This window comes from Panthera tigris, chromosome A1 (genome assembly GCF_018350195.1).
Source record: "Panthera tigris isolate Pti1 chromosome A1, P.tigris_Pti1_mat1.1, whole genome shotgun sequence".
NCBI lineage: Eukaryota > Metazoa > Chordata > Mammalia > Carnivora > Felidae > Panthera > Panthera tigris.
Window position 1 is genome coordinate 168,359,947 of NC_056660.1, and position 19,482 is coordinate 168,379,428.

Here is a 19,482-nt window from a genome sequence, read left to right on the forward strand (position 1 = left end):
GAGCCCTCTGGGAATGGCATTGGCTGGCCACAAAGATATCCCAAGAATCAGCCTTTAGAAGAGATAGCAGTCAATAGCCTTGAAATCATTAGTTCAAAAAAGCTTGAAATAGGGAAAACTCTGCTCATTAAAAGCTAGATGAGAAAACAAATTCACAATTGAAAATCAGAAGCTAAGCCAGTTAAGAAGGTGTCTGCCACAGTTTTCTGTTAGGGGTGGGTGAGAAAGAAGCAGGTGACCTTTCATGAACAGTGAAAGTCTCTTACCCCCAACTCTGCCCTGCCTATCCTTGCTGTCAAGCTCTCATTCTCACCGTGACTAATCTTCTGTACCAATTATCTATTGCTTCCTAAAAACACCACCCCAAATACAGGGACTTAAAACAAAAAACCATTTCTTTCTTTTTGTTCCATCAGTTTGGTCATCTGTTTGGGCTGGACTCAGGCAAATGGCTTTCAGCTCTTCTCCCATGGAGTCACTTATGTGGCTTCAGATATCCAATAGCTAGATTAGGGCTAGAGTTTAGTTTAGCTTCACTCTTATGGCTAGCGCCTTCCAATGGACTGTAGGGTGCCCCCTGCCACACACACACACACACACACACACACACACACACACACACACATTTCTCACCCAGACTTCTTTACATGGTATCAGGGGTGTTCCAGGAAGACAGAAGTGGAAGCTGAAAGTCTCTGGAGGCCTGCACTCATGAAGTTCATAACACTACTTATGTTACATTCTGCTTTTTGAAGTAATAGGTTAGCCTAGACACAAGGGTGGAGAAGTCATATTTTTTATACCACACCTGTCTCTGAGGGCTTACTCCTAACCTTTAAACTTGTAATTTCCAGTATTGTAGTTTACGTGCTTACATAGCTGTCTCTTCTTGTAAAATTAAACTGCTTGAGAACAGGAATTAAGTTATCTTAGCACACAGCAGAGGCCCTGGTATCTAGTAAGGCCTTATTAAAGGAAAGGTGATCCAATGATAGACTGATTGCTCAATATGTATGTAGGTATGTATGAATGGATATATGTATGTATATCCTTGTTTATTATTAGTAGCTAGATTCTATAAGTATAAGATCAATGGAACAGTACTTTTAAAAGCACAAAATAAATTAGAAGTATGTCTTCTGATAGAAAATACTAAGTTTTTTTTGTATGCTAAGCAGCAGCCCTGGAAGACTGTGTTCTTAGAACATAGAAACTTACCTGTGTAATAGAGAGTTAGCAGTGTTTCCTTAATCAGTTCCCAGATCAAATAACCAGAAATGATTTCATTTCTTTTTTTCCAGCATCATTATTATCAAATGCATTGGGTCTCATAGTCTAAGTTATATATTATCTTGTAGCGTATGTTCAGAAGAATGACTACCTGTGCCAAAAGGTCTTAATAAGAAAAGTGTCAAATTTAGCCCTCATTACTTTGCTTTAAAAACATTTTAAATAATCTAAAAGGTGCATCCATGGCTTAATATCAGCTCAGTTTCAATTGACTGCACAAAAATGTCAATTTGGTATTTCATGGAATTTAAAAATCCTGTGCCCCAATTAAGTTCCCACACAGGTAACTATTCCTATGTAATTTCACCAGGATACTGAGATACTCACTTTGATGCATGGCTGTTGCTGCACACTGGCTCTGAATGCTGGTAAGCAGCTGTCCCCTTTTCCTCTGGTGGTTTGGAGATCACTATAAACTTGTCAAATTTTTTTTGGAATTTTTGGTGAATGAGCTTTACATTTATATAAATTATTTTGTCCACTTTGAGTCTTTCAGACACTTTTGTTTTATGTAACTGTGGTCTGCAAATAGGTAAAAGAAAAATCTCATTAAGAGACCAAAAGGACACATGTATATGCAAAGTTACTATTTGCTCAGACAAGTAATCCTGCGTGAATACAAAATGCAGATTTTGTGTGAATTGCATCAAAGAATCACAGAGTGAATAACAACTAATTATAAAAGGACATTTGGTGAATATTTTTATAACTTTTATCTTGTAGAATTATAAGAAGAGAAAAACAGCTACATATATGAAGTCAAGTCTTAAGACCTTATTTTTATGGTATTATCAAACAGAATGCAGAATTAAAATTGAACGAAGTAAAGCGAGCTCTCCTGACTATGGAAACAAAATATAGAGAGACAGAAAAGAAATTGAATTTCAGATATTTGTTTCAAGATAAAAATGAATTACTATACAATAGACCTGTATTCATAACTTAGACTCTCCTATTTGGATTTCATACACTGAAAGCAATCATAGGACTGAAGGGAAATTTATTATAAAGTCACCTGGGATATCACTTCATAAACACAGAAAACAACATTAGAAATTGAAATGGGAATAATGAAAATTTCATTTTAAATGAATGTAAATGGGAGGCAAGGAAAGAACTGTTGAGGTACATGAGAGAAAGGCATTACTTCTCTTGAACTCCTTTCAATACTGAAAAGTGTTTTCCATTAACCAGATACTGGTGCCATAGAAACTGTGATTGGATGTTTCCTGCCTGTGCATAGGGGCTCAGAGTACTCTGTGTTACTGCACTGGCTGAGGTGATCTTCCTGCCTCGAGAGCACAGCCTAAAGTCTATTAGGGATCGCCAAACCAGAGGCGAAAGTGCAAGCTGGCCAGTAGGTCTGTCTGGTTGGGGAAGTGAAGGGGTTGCTCAGTGAGGCATTTGGCAGGTGTCATCCATTACTGGCCTTCTCAGCAAGTTGCAGAGTCGGTGCCATCCACTGCACAGAGAGGCTGATCCTGCAAAGAGTTAACCACAGCAGATCACTCAGTATCTACATCTGGGTGCCTTCCACCATCATTAGAGTGTGTGTGTTCATCAGTAGCTGCACATTTTGCAGACAGTAAAAATGTAAATGATCCTGAGGCTCATTGTGGCACCTTGTGCATTGCAGATTACACAGTTGCTCGGTTCCTTTATGTGTCTTTTAAGTCTTAATTTGAGCCCTAATGTGAGTATGGATATCACATCATGGAAGTACAAACTATAACAAAAAGATGGTGGAGGAATTGTTATATACCTGGTACAGAATGGAAAAATAATGCATATTTTAGTTCTCTCAAAGTATTCTATATTCCAGAGCCTAAGCGTTGAGTCAGGGACTCTATTCCACAAAACTTAAATGGGAAAGAAATCACATCTCAAAAACAAAATGGCAGACATCTTGTACCAGTTATTGCAGAGTATTACTTTTGTCAAGATAAAATTAACAATATTTCAAAGAAACCAAAGGAACACTCAGCTTTGTAAAATACTAAAAGAGCATGGTCTTTGGAGTGAGAGATTCTATACTCAGCCACTTAATCATCTCTTGTATTCTTGGACAAGTTGCTTAATCTCTGAGCCTCAGTTTCTTAGCTGTGTAATAGATATCTATACTCAAATAGAGATTAGGGATAACCAGTAAAGCACCTGATACCTACTAAGTTCTTAATAGTTACTATTATTCGTACAGTATTGGAAAGGGCTTGGTTGTACACACAGTTACTCAGCAGAGGCAAGGGGGAGGATGCCTGCATTGTGATACTTTGGCCCTGGGGTAGATGGGACTCTTGGCCATATGGAGTGGCACTCTTGTAACTTACACTCCTTGCTTTACTTCCATTCATCAGCTGTTAATACTCATTGTTGCACTGCAAAGGTGGAAAAGTCTTCACCAGGACTATTTAGCACCACTGTGTGTCTAGATTTATCCAGCCAGCTACAGGAAGAAAATGCCTTTAACCTAGAGTTTAACACAATGTTAGGGCTGTTATATATGGTGGCTGCTAACTGGTAGATCATGGACCCCTGGTTCCTCCAACTTACTGCAGGTGTCCCAAGTGCATCAATCTTTTGAGACCGAATAATATGGTGTGTGTGTGTGTGTGTGTGTGTGTGTATGTATATGTATATCATATGATATACATATATGTGTGTGTATCATATATACATGCACACTACTATTTTACTATTGTGATTAATAAAATAAAAATTCATTTCAGAACTTTGTTGAATTCTTAGTAGCTTTTTATCATGTTGTATTTCTTCTTTCAGCCATTCTAAAACATACAACTGTTATATCAGGATGGATGTGGTACAAAGAAATCATAAAATTAATATTATACAGGCCCTCATGCTCAGAAAAGTCAAGAACTGGTGCTCTCATTTCTGAGGTCCAGGAAAATATTGTGTGATGTACTCACTTGCACAACTTGTTAAGGAAAACTCTGTTCAGAATTCTGGTCTCCTGATCTCTAGTCCAGAACTCCCAACAGTGGAAATGTTTGTACTGTTGCTTCTGGAAAAATGTGAGATGTATTTAATGTTAAGATTAGTATGCACGCAGTTACATATTGACAGAAAATGGGTTACGTGAAAAACATTTAAAACAGTATCTGACACACAGAAAGCCCTCACTAAATGATGGCTGTTATGATGGCTCTTCAGTGAGGAGTGGTTTTGTCACTTTTTTCTATCTGTTGCTTAGAGTAACTTATCCCATTCTGAATGTAATATTTTAAGTGATACCATTTGTCACTCAGGCAAGTGGCTTCCATATTTGCTTCTCATACTCTCAGAGTGGGAGTGGTGGACATTTAAAAAATCTCCCTTCTTTTAGGAGTAGAGGCTCTTGCCATTAGTATGGAGGCTCACTTCGGAAGTGAGTCCTCACAACGCATCTTATCACAGCCTCAGACAGCTACTGGCCTTTAATGTGCATGCTTGAGACAGAATTCAGTTTTGTTCTTGAATTACCCACTGGGATTTGGTATATTTATTTGAACTAATGAGATTTAAACATTTACTTTCCATCAATATTTTTTAATTTGTCCTCATCTGACCCCCTGTTCCTCCCGAGCAGATTCTTTATTGCTTAAGAGATGTAGCATTAGATCAAGATTTATTTAAATTGTGTACCCAAAGCTAGTCTCTAGAGATTTGGTGTCTCGTTGCACAATGTGGCCCACAGGTGATAGCAGACAGCAGTGACTGAGGGAGATTTACATCTGACTATACAAATAGAGCACACATTTCATAAAACTATAAACCATCCAGGCTAATCACAGTAGTTAAATACAAGGAAAGTTTCCCTTGGGTTCTCAGATAAATTTAGGACTGAAGAAAGTGTTGTCATGATATGTGTTTTGTTCTGAATTTTTTGTCAATATCCAGATTTAATATGAGTCCCTTTGTTTTAGCTAACTGCCCAGGAATTTGATCTTTTAAGCTAAATACAAGAATATGTGGATTTGGTATATGTGTATTGCCAAATAGAATTCTCTTATAGGGAAGTCGCCCCAGGGATGAAAGAGCCAAAAGAAGTAAGCGCTTTTTATGCGCTCAACATGTCCATTTTAAGTAAAGGCAGATGACTTACAATAGCTTTCATAAACTGGCTCTCCATCAGTCAGCCATGCCAGACAAGGACTTGGTTGCTTTTGTCCCACTATCAGGAAGCAGCGTCATTAGAGGAAATCACCAAAGGTCTCAGTTTCTCCGCAAGTGCAACCCAGTGGAGCATTTCTCCTGTATAAATAGATCAAGCCCCCAGTGGTGATCTTCTCCTGCTGAGAAGAAGGTAACTGGGTTTAGAGTAAATACACCGGAGCTAGCCCTAGACAAACTTTTTAGAAGTTATACTTGCATTGCCACCCCTCCCCAATGCCACAGCACACCCTTACATATTCATCCGTGACTTTTCCCACAAGCGCCCACTCACTGTGTGCTTTGCCCAGGCCTGCTCTTTGCCAGTTCCCTGTGCTGATCCATTTTCCCTTTTCCCGTCTTCTCACACACCTGCCCTATCATCCCATACAAAGCCCTTAAGACTTTGTATGTCTTTATACATATTTATGTGTTCAAATAATTTATACCAAAATGTGACTCAGAGGAAATATGTGCCCCCTTGCCCACAGGTAACAAATTTGCATTTTAGCAGTGGCTTTAAGTAAATGAAGACACGCAAATACTGAGGATTCTGTGCCTGGCAGGGAGCAGCAGGGAGATTTTAGGAACAGGGTCCTTTGGCTCTCACCATGTATACTCATAGGGCCTTCGACCAGCCCAGAGCAAAAAAGGCATAAGTTATACTCTAACCCTCCCTCCAGCCTGGTCTGTTACTGCATTCACAGAAGCAACGCTTTTGTTTCCAACCTCCCAGAAGTCTGTGACACTGAACAATTTTTCCAAGGAAGAGAAAACACAGTTTAATATATAGGACTAATTTTCAGTTTTGCAGCTGGGGCTTCCTTTGGGAGCCGTACTTGTAGAAATAAGTGCCTCAGTAATAATGGGGGGAGAACTCCCCAATTGATGGGTACAAAGTTTGATGGAGAAGGTTATGAAGAGAAGAGAGACCAGTGGAACACTAGGAGTGAAATCAAGGATATACTTGAAAATGAGAAATGTAGGAAGATTTTTGTATTTATATTTACTTTATTCAAAGGAAAAATAAGGTAGATTCTGAAGTGGGAATGAGCAGCGGACTTGTGAAAGAGTCTTGCTGGTCATCTCTTTTTTGGCTAATCTCTGATCCCATCACTATCAGCTCAGTAGTGGCTTTGGTATTGGCCAGTAGAAACTGGTCTCCAAGGTGTCAGCTCTGTTGCCAAAGACACTCCACCTTGCCCAACCGCAGTGTCCAGGCCCATTCTACAAGACGGTTTACAATTGTGTTTCTGTTATTGTGTGCAAAATTTTCCAAAGAGAAATATGCATCCTACTCTCCTTCCATTAAAACACTCACATACATTGTTTTAAAGCAGTTGATGACTTAGGCTTTTTCAGAAAATAGGTTTTTCATATGCTTGTTATACAAACGATTTCTGGGTTTTTTTTGTTTTTTGTTTGTTTTTAAACAAACAAAGGGAGTTTGAAGAGTCACTTCTTAAAGGCAAGGCTCTTCTGTTATTTCAAATTCAAAAGTTGTAGCCATTGGGCATGGATTAAGTGGTACATGATTTGATTACATCAAATATCTGCTTCATTTACTATTTCCCCCCACACTACCATTTTTGGCTTTATGCTATGTTTTAGTCAGATATATAAGAAAACCCTAGGCCTTAAAGAGGGCCTAAATGTTGCTAGTTATTTGTGGCTCAGTACTGGCCAGAACCAGTGGGAATAGTTTCTGTACAAAACAAAAACAAAACACAAATATTTCTCTAACTCCTTTCCTATGTGAAGGATAAATCCTCACTTTGTGTAATCATAGCTACAAGCAGTAAATGATGTCTAGGGTAACGCATCAAGACAAGGAGAACCCTGGCTCGGCCTCCTGGCTGTTCCTAGTTTACCACAGTATTTGCTCTAAAAGACAACATCTCCACAGAGCAAGATGCCCACTGTCGTGCTTTCCAGATAGCAAAGAAAATTTACTCCTCTTTATTTCCTGCTGGAGTTGGATTCCTATAACTGCTCTCTGTTCTCACATTATCCTTAATTAGCCTATCTCATATTATGTATGACTTTGTAAGACACCTCTGGTACACAACCAGAAGTTTGACTTTGTATGTTCAAGGAAGATTACTCGGCAGACATAAGTAGAACATTTCCATAACCTTTTGGCAGTCAGCAGTATTTGCTGTTCTGTTCCTCTGCATGTGGTGAGATATAGCTATCTCTGATACCTCCTGTGAACGACAACACCAGCCTATTAGGAGATTTCTCATCTCTGAGTTCCTATAGAATTTGCAGTCTGTAACACACACAGGCTCATATAAGCTTGTTCTCTAGCAGTTTCATGCATGAAGAGGCAGGGATAAGCAGTGTGTTTCCCAGACTCCGACTCAGGGCAATAGCAAGCTTAATAAAGAAAAGTATGGAGAAGAAGGGAGAAAGGTATATGTCTGCCTTACCTTCCAAATTAGATCATCAGTGTCTCAGTCCAGAGATCATATCTGCTTTTCCTATCTTCTTTAAGACTTATTAGAACATTAGGCAAGCATCGAGTGTGCAGTACGTGTTGATTGCCTGAAGGCCTAAGGTTTTAATTCACAGATTATGCCAAAAAGGCAGTATTTCCAGTCACTTGAACTTCATGCAACCCCAAAAAGGTAGAGTTTTCTGTAAATGTTACTGAAATGTTATTTACATTGATTGAAGGTATCTCTAAATTGGTTTTAGATTGATCCCTCACAGAACTGTAATCCTCATTTCAGAGGACAAACCTCTAAGCCAGAGGTATACTGAAGATAGTTATGCCAATGGAAGTATATGCAGTTGTAAAGTGTAGGCATTATTCTGAGGAAAGCATGAACACAGAAATTCTGTAAACGACTAAGATGCTGCGGTGAATAAAAGATCATTCTAACCAAGACTAATGGCATTTTACCCCAAGCCTCAGCGGCCCACTAGGATTCAGAGATGTGCACTGATGCCATTGTAATTCTGTCAAAAATGAGCCAACCATACATTTGTGGATGTATTTCTTGACCTTCTGTTCCAATGAGCTATCATATCTTTGTGCATTTACTGAACAGTGTTAAGATTTAAAATCAATTTAGGTTAAGCCCTTCAACTCTGTACTTTTTAAATTTTGAGAGAGAAAGTATGAATAGGGGAGGGGCAGGCAGAGAGAGAGAGAGAGAGAGAGAGAGAGACCCAAGCAGACTCTGCACTGTCAAAGCAGAGGCCGACGTGGGGTTCGAACCCACGAATCGCGAGATCATGACCTGACCTGAAGTTGGATGTTTAATGGAGTAAGCCACCCAGGCATCCCCAACTCTGTACTTTTTAAAAATTATTTTGATTATTCTAGGACCTTTTATTTACATATTCATTTTAAAAGCAGCTTGTTTAATTTTACAAAGCCATCTGCTAGAACAATGGTTCAGAGTGCATTAAATTTACAGATTTGCAGAAAATGGCCATCCTAACAATATTGACTCTTCTCAATGAGCACAGTATGACTATCTTTCCATTGGTTTATTCACTGTTTTTTCTCTGTCAAGTTTTGTAGTTTTAAGTATAAGGGACTTGGTTGTCTTTTGCTACACTTATTTGTAGATATTTTAGTGGCATTACTATAAATGGAATTTATTTTCCAATTATTTGCTGCTAGCATACAAGAATTTTGTATATTAACCTTTTATCTTGCAACCTTGCTAAATTCATTTATTCTAATTCTTGGTATGTAAATTCCCTAAGATTTTTTTTTTTTAATTTGTATTTAAATTCCAGTTAGTTCACATACAGTTTAATGTTAGTCTCAGGCACACAGTACAGATTCAACACTTCCATACAGCACAGTGCTCATCACAAGTGCACTCCTTAATCCCCATCACCTATTTCCATCCCACCTACCCCACATACCTCCCCTCTGGTAACCATCAGTTTGTTCTCTGTAATTAAGAGTCTGTTTCTTGGTTTGCCTCACTCTCTTTTTTTTCCCCCTTTGTTCATTTGTTTTGCTTCTTAAATTCCACATATGAGTGAAATAATATGGTATTTGTCTTTCTCTGACTTCACTTAGCATAATACTCTTTAGCTCCATCCACATTGTTGCAAATGGCAAGATTTCATTTTTTATAGCTGAGTAATATTCCATTATATAATAATATACATTACATGTGTGTGTGTGTATGCGCCACATATTCTTTATTCATTCATCAGTCAGTGGACACCTGAATTGTTTCCGTAATTTAACTATTATAGATAATGCTACTTTAAATGTTGGGGTACATGTATCCTTTTGAATTAGTATTTTTGTATCCATTTGGGTAAATACCTAATAGTGCAATTACTGGATCTTAGGGTAGTTCTATTTTTAACTTTTTGAGGAACCTCTGTGCTATTTTCCACAGTGGCTGCATCAGTTTGCATCCCCACCAACAGTACAGGAGGGTTCCCCTTTCTCCACATCCTCACCTGCACCTGTTTCATGTATTGTTGATTTTAACCATTCTGACAGGTGTGAGGTGATAGTTCATTGTAGTTTTGATTCATATTTCCCTGATGATGAGTGATATTGAGCATCTTTGATGTCCTCTTTGGAGAAATGTCTGTTCATGTTTTCTGCCTATTTTTAATTAAATTATTAGTTTTGGGGGTATTGAGTTTTACACATCTTGGATACTAACTCTTCCTTAGATAGGTCATTTGCAAATATCTTCTCCCATTCTGTAGGTTGCCTTTTAATCTTGCTGATTGTTTCCTTCACTGTGTAGAAGTTTTATTTTGATGAAGTCCCAGTCATTTATTTTTGCTTTTGTTTCCCTTGCCTCAGGAGACATATCTACAAAGAAGTTGCTACAGCCAATGTCAAAGAGGTTACTGCCTGTGTTTTCCTCTAGCCTGAGATTTTCTATAGAAAAAAAATTATGTTTGTGAATAGTGCCAATAGGGCTAGTTTTACTTGTGTGTGATATTTGTGGCTTTTTTTCTTTTTTGCTTCCATGCCTTATTTCAAAGCCTAGGACCTCAAGAATAGAGGTCCGTTTGAATAGAAGTGGTGAAAGCAGGCATTTTTGCCTTGATCTCAAGGAGGAGCAATTTCATCTTTCACCATTAAGTATGATATGGTGGTTGAATTTTTTGTAGATGCTCTTTGTCAGGTTGAGGAAGCTCTTTAGTCTTTCCAGTTTGCTGAACATTTTATCATTAGCAAATACTGAATGCTGTCAAATGCTTCTTCTGTATCAATTGGAATGATCATGGGGTTTTCTTCCCTATATTCTGTCAATCTAGTGAATTACGTTAATTTTCATATGTTAAACCAACCTTGCCTTATTGGATAAGCCCTGCTTGGTCATGACATGTTATCTTTTTTATATATATTACTGGATTTGATTTGACATTATTTTGTTTCTGGCATCATGAGAGTATTTTTCTGTAATTTCTTTGATAGTATCTTTTCCAGGTTTTGTATTATAGTTCTACTGGTCTCATAAAATCATTTAGAGAATACTCTCTATTTTTTTGAAAAGGTTTCCATAATTTTGTTATTTCTTCCCTGAATGTATGATAGAACTTACTAATCAACCCATCTGAGTTGGATTTGCTTTCTGGGAATATCTTTGGATACCAAATTTATATTTGTAAATATAGAACTGTTATTATCTATATCTTATTCTGTCTGTAGAATCAGTAGTAATAACCACTTTTTAGTCTAGATACTGATATTTTGAATATTTGATTTTTGACTATTATGTTTGAATATTTTTTTACCATTCTGTTTAATTTGATCTCTTGATGTTTTAGCTTTATCTCTTTACACCTTTTTTAGGAGTTACTCTATAGATTACAACGCATACATCTAACCTTCCACAGACTACTTAGAGCTAATATTGTATCACTTCATGTAAAATGTAGAAAATTTGCAACCGTATGGGTCCTTTTGCTAACATCCAACCTTTATCTGGTAGTTGTCCTATGTGTAACATTTACATACATTGAAAACCTGGTCAGATAATGCTATAATATTCATTTCCAATATTCAGTCACATTTTAAAGAATTTAAAAGGGAAAAAATCTATATTTGCCCACAAATTTACCATTCCTGTTGTGTTTCCTTCCATCCTGATATTTCAGATTTCTTGCATTTCCCTGTAGCCTGAAACACTGCTTGTAGTGTTTCTGGTAGAGTAGATCTGCTGTTAATGAGTTCTCTCTGCTTTCTTTCATATGACAATGTCTTTATTCTGCCTTCATTTCTATAGGGTATTTTTGCTAGCTATGGAATTCTGGGTTGACAAAGACATCTGCTAGAATTTTGATTGGGTGTACATTAAATCTATAGATCAATTGGGAAGAATTGCCATCTTAAGAAATGAAAGACGTTATTTCACTGCCTTTTGCCCCCATAATTTTTTTTTAGAAATATGTGATTATTTGAATCATTTTCTGTAGCAAATGTGTCATATTCTCTATCAGCTTTTAAGAGGGTTTCTTTTCTTTGGATTTTAGCAGCTCGATTAGGGTATGTGTATATGTTTTTTTTTTTTTTCCTTTGATTTTTATCCTGTTTGGAGCTCACAGAGATTCTTGAATATGCAAATTTAATTCTTTTAACTAAATAGGGGAATTCTTTAGTCACCATTTCTTTAAACTGATTTTCTGCCTCAGTCTCTTTGTTCCTGTACTACTGGGACTCCAATAACATGTATTTCAGTCTTTTGATATTGTATAGGTCCCTGATTCTCTTTTCACTTTTTCTATTTTCCTCTCTTTGTGTCCTTCAGCTGGGGTATTTTGTACTGGTTTATCTCCAAGTTTACTGACTCTTTATCTGTTATCACCAGTATGCTTTTGATCCTATGTAGGGATTTTTCATTTCAGATATTTAAGTTTCTATATTTCTATAGTTTTTACAGTTTTTATTGTCTACTGAGATTGTCTGCTTTTCTATTAATTTCAAATGTGTTTTCATTTGTTTTATGGAGTATAGTTATAATAGCTGCTTTATATCTGGTTACTATCATGTTGGCATTTGTTGATTGCTTTTCCCTTTAGAATTGATCACATTTTTCTTCTTTTCTGTATGTTTAGCAATTATGAATTGTGCCCTAGATACTGTGAATGTTACATTGTGTGGGCTCAAAATCCCTGTTATAATTCTGCAGGAGATTGTTGATTTTTTTGTTTTGGCAGGCAATCAACTCAGGGTCAGATTGCAAATTCTGTCTCTTAATGATTCAAATCACAATTACTGCCTCAAAGCCTGTGTTTTGGTTTGCCCTGTGTGAGACATTTACGAATGACTTTGAGACATGGGCAGTGGTTTAAATGAGTTTAGTTCTCTAAATGTGCTGCTTAGGACTCAGCCTGAGACTTGTGTGGGTTCAAACATGGAACCAGGTAATCCTCTTCTCTTGGTTGTTTGACCTCTATGATTTTCCCTACACTTCCAAGGACCTCTTTTCCTAGTTCCTCAGGGCACAAATATGTGCTTTCTATTACTTTTCAGACACTGATGTTGCCTACCTTGTAATACTGTGTGACTGGAGTCCACATCAGGAGAAAGCTACAAGAGAAATGAGGGGAAGCCTACAAAACAACAAACCAAATGATGGCGTGCTCTAGGGCTTAGTCCCTGAACACCTCTATTTCCTCTCTACACTCAGTCTCTAGGTGAAAGCATTCTCTAATTCCAGTAGGGACCCAGACCCCTTATCTCCTGATGCTTTCCCAACGTCAGTATGCTTCCTTTTTGTATTAGCAGGAGGGAGAAATATAATGAGAATTCCTCCTTTTAAAGACATTTCTTAGATATTTTGGACATCTCTTCTGCTTGCATCTCATTGTCCAGAACTTAGATAATGGCCACATCTCATTGCAGGAGAAGTTGGAAAATACAGGAGTTTTTAGATGGATGACAATAGATTCAGCTAAAATTGGGATTCTTTTACTAAAAAAGAGGAGGAAATGGGACAGTAGGAGGCAACTGGCTGGCTCCACCAAACTTTGTGAATCTAGTCCTCAGCCCTCCCACTAACCTTCCCCATTTCAGTACATGTCAGTTCCATCTTTCCAGGTGCTCAGGCCAAAATATCTTGAAGTCATCATGATTCTTTTTTTCTCCTATTCTACGCCCAATCTACCAGCAAATCCTATTGATTGTACTTTTCAAATATATCTCAAATCTGACTGACTCCATCTTAGTGCAGGCTATTGTTGCTTCCCCTAGACTTCTGAAATAGTCTCCTTTCTGGTTCTGCCAGTCCATTCTCCCCACAATAGGATATAGTCCTTCAAAATGTAAGTCAGATCGCATCATTCCTATGTACAGAACTCTCTGGTTACCTCCTAGCTTATTGTGAATAAAATCCAAGGAACTTAACTGTGAAAAAGCTAAACATCATCTGGTCCTGGCTAACCCCCTGATTAAATTTACTAGTGTCTCCCGGTAACTCATTCCACACCAGCTATACTGACTTCCTTAATGTTCCTTGAATATACCAAGCATGTACCAATTTCAAGGTCTTTGTATCTATCGCATCTTGAATGCTTTTCTAGATATCCCCATGGCTTCCTTCTTAACTTCTTTCATGTCTTTGATCAAATATCACATTATCAGAGACCTTCCTAACAGCCTGTCTAAAATAGGATTCCCTCTGGGGCGCCTGGGTGGCTCATTCGGTTGAGCATCCGACTTCAGCTCAGGTCATGATATCGCGGTTCATGAGTTCAGGCCCCGCATTGGGCTCTGTGCTGACAGCTCAGAGCCTGGAGCCTGCTTCCAATTCTGTGTCTCCCTCTCTCTCTGCCCCTCCCCCACATGCGCTCTGCCTCTCAAAAATAAAACTAATTTAAAAAATTAAAATAGGATTCACTCTAGTAAATCTCTCCCTTTATAAAACTTTTTTTCTTAATACTCAGCACCATTTGACATATTATCTGATTTTCTTTGTGTGTATATGTATATATTTGGACATACATATACCTTCTCTACATATATAAAAATGTATAAACATTTAGGTACATATAGGGATTTGATTATTGAAGGGCTTGTCACTAGAATTAGAGACTTCATCTGTTATGCTCACTGCTGTCTTCTTTAGCAGTTAAGGGTGGTCAAGACAGACTTCTATGAGAAGAGGGCAGTTGAGCTAAGAATGAATGAAGAGGAGTCAGCTATGCTACAACCTAGAAGGAAAACATTCCACACGAAGGGAACAGCTATCTGCAAGGCCCTGTGGTGGAAATAAGCTTGTCATGTTTCAGGGACTTGTCCTGCATTTAAGGACAAAAAGAAGCCCAGTATGGGTAGAATTTAGAAATTATGTAGAATGGAACAAGATGCGGTGGAAGAGACAGAGCCAGATCATGCAGAGTTTTGGCTGTCCCCAATGCAGTCAGAAGAGAAACATTCTCTACATTTTGGGAAGCTCTAAGGCTACAACAACCAAAGGCTATCTAATGACATACAGCTATTTAAATTTAATTCACTGAAAGTAAATTTAAAAATTCAGTTTCTCGATCACACAAGTTTCATTCCAAGTGTTCAATAGTCACACATGGCTAATGACTACCTATCGGGCAGCACAGCACAGATAGAGAATATTTCATCATCACAGAAAGTTATGTAAAACAGTCCAATGAGAAATAATGCCAAGTTTGCTTAGCCTCTCCTGTGATTTTTCTCTTAACCCTAGAATCCGTGTTTTTCTATTTAATGGAAATATATGCAGTGCCTAGCAAATTAGCATGGGGCCTGTTCCCTATGCAAATATTCTCACTGGTGATTTTTTCCTATGACAGAAAAGATGAGAAGGACTGGTAAATCACAAGCATTCTTAACCTCATTATAAATACATTGCAAATGTAAAAAATGCAAAGTGTGGAAGTCATAAATGTGAAAGCAGCTTTCAATTTGTTTTAATAGGTATTTTCCATGTCTTATTGTAACCTAGGGATCTTGCTGCAAGAAACTGCCTGGTAGGTGAAAATAACGTTCTGAAAATCAGTGACTTTGGAATGTCTCGTCAAGAGGATGGTGGAGTGTATTCATCTTCTGGCTTAAAGCAGATTCCCATTAAATGGACAGCACCAGAAGCTCTTAATTATGGTAAGAATAGACTGTTTTTCTTTTTGGTGGTAAAAATGTATTCCATCAGCACAAAACATTCACAAGTAAAGTTGGAGGAGTAAGGCAGAGCCCAAGTTAGAATGATTTGAAAATCAACACAACAATATTTAAGTGTTCATATTTTGTACTTACACATGGGCAGAAACCTAATTCATTGACCTTATTGATCAAATTTCTATATGTAAGATTGCTAGATTTAAACTTTTTTTTAACATGTATTCATTTTTTGAGAGACAGAGAGCACAAGCAGGGGACGGGCAGAGAGAGGGGGAAACACAGAATCCGAAGCAGGCTCCAGGCTCCCAGCTGTGAGCACGGACCCCGATGAGGGGCTTGAACTCATGAGATATGAGATCATGACCTGAGCCAAAGTCAGATGCTTAACCGACTGAGCCACCCAGGCGCCCCTCAGATTGCTAGATTTAAAAGGTAGATGTACTTATAAGCACTTTTAAATATGACTATATATCTGAGGGTTTTTTAATCCAAAAAAAATGATTTTTACGTTCACTGTATAATTTAACCATTAAAGTGTTGTTGTGGCTCTGGACCACTGCTTTCAGATGTCTTGCAATTGGTCCAATAACCTCATCTAATAGTAGGTTTTAAAATTTGTTAAGTCTATAGTTTCTCACTCTGAAAACTGCCTTGGTTTCTTTGCATTTTAGTCTCTGGAACTTGTATAAATGTTGGAGGGAGAGAGAGGAGTTACATTTTAAAACAGCAGGGATTTTTTTGTATGTCATTATAATGGAAAAAATTCAGGTTGTGTTATCTGTGGTTGGGATAAACTGGGCTGTAACAAGATGGGTAACAGTTCAGAATTAAAAGGAGAGAGATTGTGCTTTAAGTGAAGTTATAAATTACATTTTCATTAAGGGAAGCAGCATGTGAGCCATGGGTTGGTGAATGGGTATGTTTTGAATTGAAATATCATAAAATGACTTTATTGATTTAAAATGAAAATTTACTTCATCATGAAAAATCAGGCATTTATAAATGCCCTAATTTAATGCCTAAGTTAAAAACAAAGCTTTTAAGTGAGCTAAAATTTTATATTATATAAAATTAACCATTTTAAAGTGAATAATTTAGTGGTATTTAGTACTGTTTAGAATGTTACACAACCACTACTTCCTTCTAATTCCAACATTTTCATCACTCTAAAGTAATACCCTTTGCCTATTTACTCCCCATTCCTCCTTTCCCTGCAGCCACTGGCTACCACATGTCTACTTTTTTATTGCTATGGATTTACCTATACTGCATATTTCGTGTAAATGGAATCATACTATACGTGATCTTTTGTGTGTGGCTTCTTTTACTCTCATGTTTTTGAGGTTCATCGATGTTGTAGCATGTGTAATTAACTTCTTTCTTTTTTATGGCTGAATAATATTCCATTGTATACATTGATAATTTGTTTTCCATTCATCTGTTGATTCATATTTGAGCACTTTTCACCTTTTGGCTACTGTGAATAGTGCTGCTATGAACATTTGTGTATGAGGATTTGAGTACCTGCTATTAGTTGTTCTGGATATACACTAAGAGTCATTCGGTAATTCTAGGATTGGTTTGGATGTTAGATGGGGCTGCTTCAGACACTAGGATCTGTTTTGTGTTTTGGATACTAATGATACTACGCAGTATATGTTGTATGTGGTTGTCATTATGAGCAATTGACTAAGTTTTAGTTCCCAATAATGAACTAGAAACTTAACTTCAAAACTTAACACTAGGATGCTAATCCTCACTCTAATTTGTCTTCCCAAGTGCTAGCAAGATAAATTTTTATATGATCACAGACTAATTCCACCATTCCACACAATATAGAGAAAATGGCAGCCCTGCTATTTTCCACAGTGATATTACTCTAAGATTATATTCCTATGAATAACAATCACGGGATAAAAGATTTTAACTTGTTACTTATGCAGAGGTTTTCTTTAAAGGACAAAACATGGTTAACCCCTTCTCATTGATTCTTACAGCATCCCTACAAAGGGGCTGGAACTGGACTTGGGAGACCCTGAAATTTAGCTCCCTAAAATTTGTTTTAACCCTGTTGGCCAGATCTTCTTCACTGCCTTTGAAAGTCCTCTTCCTGTTAAGCAATTATGCCAAGTAAAACTCTGCCTTTCAATCAAAATGTATTTTAGTTGAATTTCAAGGTGACTGAAGTATTTACAAATCAAAATTCTATTTTCAAATAGCTCTTAGAACCTGACCTACAGCATTGGAAATAATAAAAGATGTGTGAAGATCTTTGGTTGGCAATGAGGGAGATTTTTTTGGCAGTCTTTAATATCAACTTAATACAATTCAGAACAATTTACATGACAATGGAGGAGAGATTTTTAACAGTAGATGAGGAAGAAGTCTGGAATACTTATTACCCAACCCAGTAAGGGAGTCCTTCAGAGTTTAACAAGAGGGAAAAATATAAGAATCTATTGAAAAACTTACTTCTTCTTATGTTTCTTTCATGTTTTATGCAAATACTGGTTTATGATTGGTAGTAAAAACTTGCCTCCTTTCCAAGGGTCTTTTTTCCCCACTGATTATTTTTCTTCACTCTTGCCTCAGAGTAGCTGAAATACTGCACAAGTCTTTCATGACGTGTAGGAGCAAGGTTGATGGTAAAACCTTTCAGTCTAAGGAAACTCTCAGAAATTTTGCTTTACAGCCATAGAGTTAAACGTACTTTCACCATTATTTTGTCATTAGTGTTGCTGTCATTTAATTTTTTTAAAAAATGACAAATATCCTTGTTTTTTCTAAATCGAGCAATAGTAAAGGGCTTACAGTGACACGGATGCCCCTCTCCCACCCATCTCTAGCCACATAACACATAATTGCATATATATATCCCCCCCACCCTTATTAAACACAGAGTGGTAGCATATTCAATAGCCTTTTCAGCACATGTTGCCACCATCCTCAATATAGCTGTTAGCAAAAGTACTTTGTAAAGGGCAAATAGTGTATGCCTCTTCAACTAAGACATAATCAAAAAAAAAAATTGCAAAAGACACTTTTTCATTTGTCACTGAAGAATGTGGGGCTGCTGCATCCTCTAATTGAATTAGCATGACATAAATAAGTACTCTGAAATGAGAGGGAGGCAAGGTTTACAGTGAAAAGAGTCCTGGATCAACCACCAGGACCAGACTCCTACTAGTTACGTCATTAGTTGCACGACCTTAGCAAGTCATCTACCTCTCTGCACCTATGATTTCTAATTTGCAAGATGAGAAGATAGTAAGGGTATTTGTGAGGTTCAAATGAGATGGAAAAGTAGCAAAATCCTGTATAATTGCAAGTTATTCTTAGCCCATTAAAATTACCCAACGAGGTTCTGGTTCAAGATGACAATGCAGGGAGATCCCCAGGTCATACCGCCTCTCACAGATAAACCAAGTCTACAGCTACATATGGAACAATTTTCTCAAAAAAAAAACAACAAACAAAAAACCTAGAAACTACACAACTGCCATATATTGGACAAACAAGGGGGAAAAAATGTATCACAGCAGGTAAGACAGGCTGAGACACAATCTCACCATAAACCTCATCCCCAGCACAGAGAACCATAAACGGCAGGGAACTAAAAACTTAAAGCTTCTCCCTGAGGAGTGAATTATTTAAGCCCCCACACATCAGACTCGCCAGCATTTAAGACCTGCACCTGAGAGATGAGCTTGCAAAACATCTACCTTTGAAAACCAAAGAGGCTACAGGGAACGTATAAACAATTCTTAAAAGGGCCCCATGCTTGGAATCACCTGCTTAGGGCCCAGAGCAGAAGCAGCCAATGGACAGGTCATGTGAAAGAAGCTCATTTGCTAGCCTTAAAGCATCGGCCTGAGGGGTATCTTATTTGACACACATCTAGGGGTCAGCAGGGGATACTTTCTAGGAATGGAGGCCGGCAAGCG

General features: G+C 37.6%; 1 protein-coding gene across 7 annotated transcripts in view; it reads left to right on the forward strand.

Annotated features, from left to right (window-relative positions):
• FER (FER tyrosine kinase) overlaps positions 1 to 19,482 on the forward strand; it is a 428,416-nt gene that overhangs the window by 389,896 nt on the left and 19,038 nt on the right. For all 7 annotated transcript variants that reach the window (XM_042990938.1, XM_042990948.1, XM_042990943.1 and 4 more), the window contains one exon: positions 15,366 to 15,520. In XM_042990938.1, the coding sequence (XP_042846872.1) occupies positions 15,366 to 15,520 (155 nt within the window). The remainder of the gene's footprint in view (positions 1 to 15,365; positions 15,521 to 19,482) is intronic.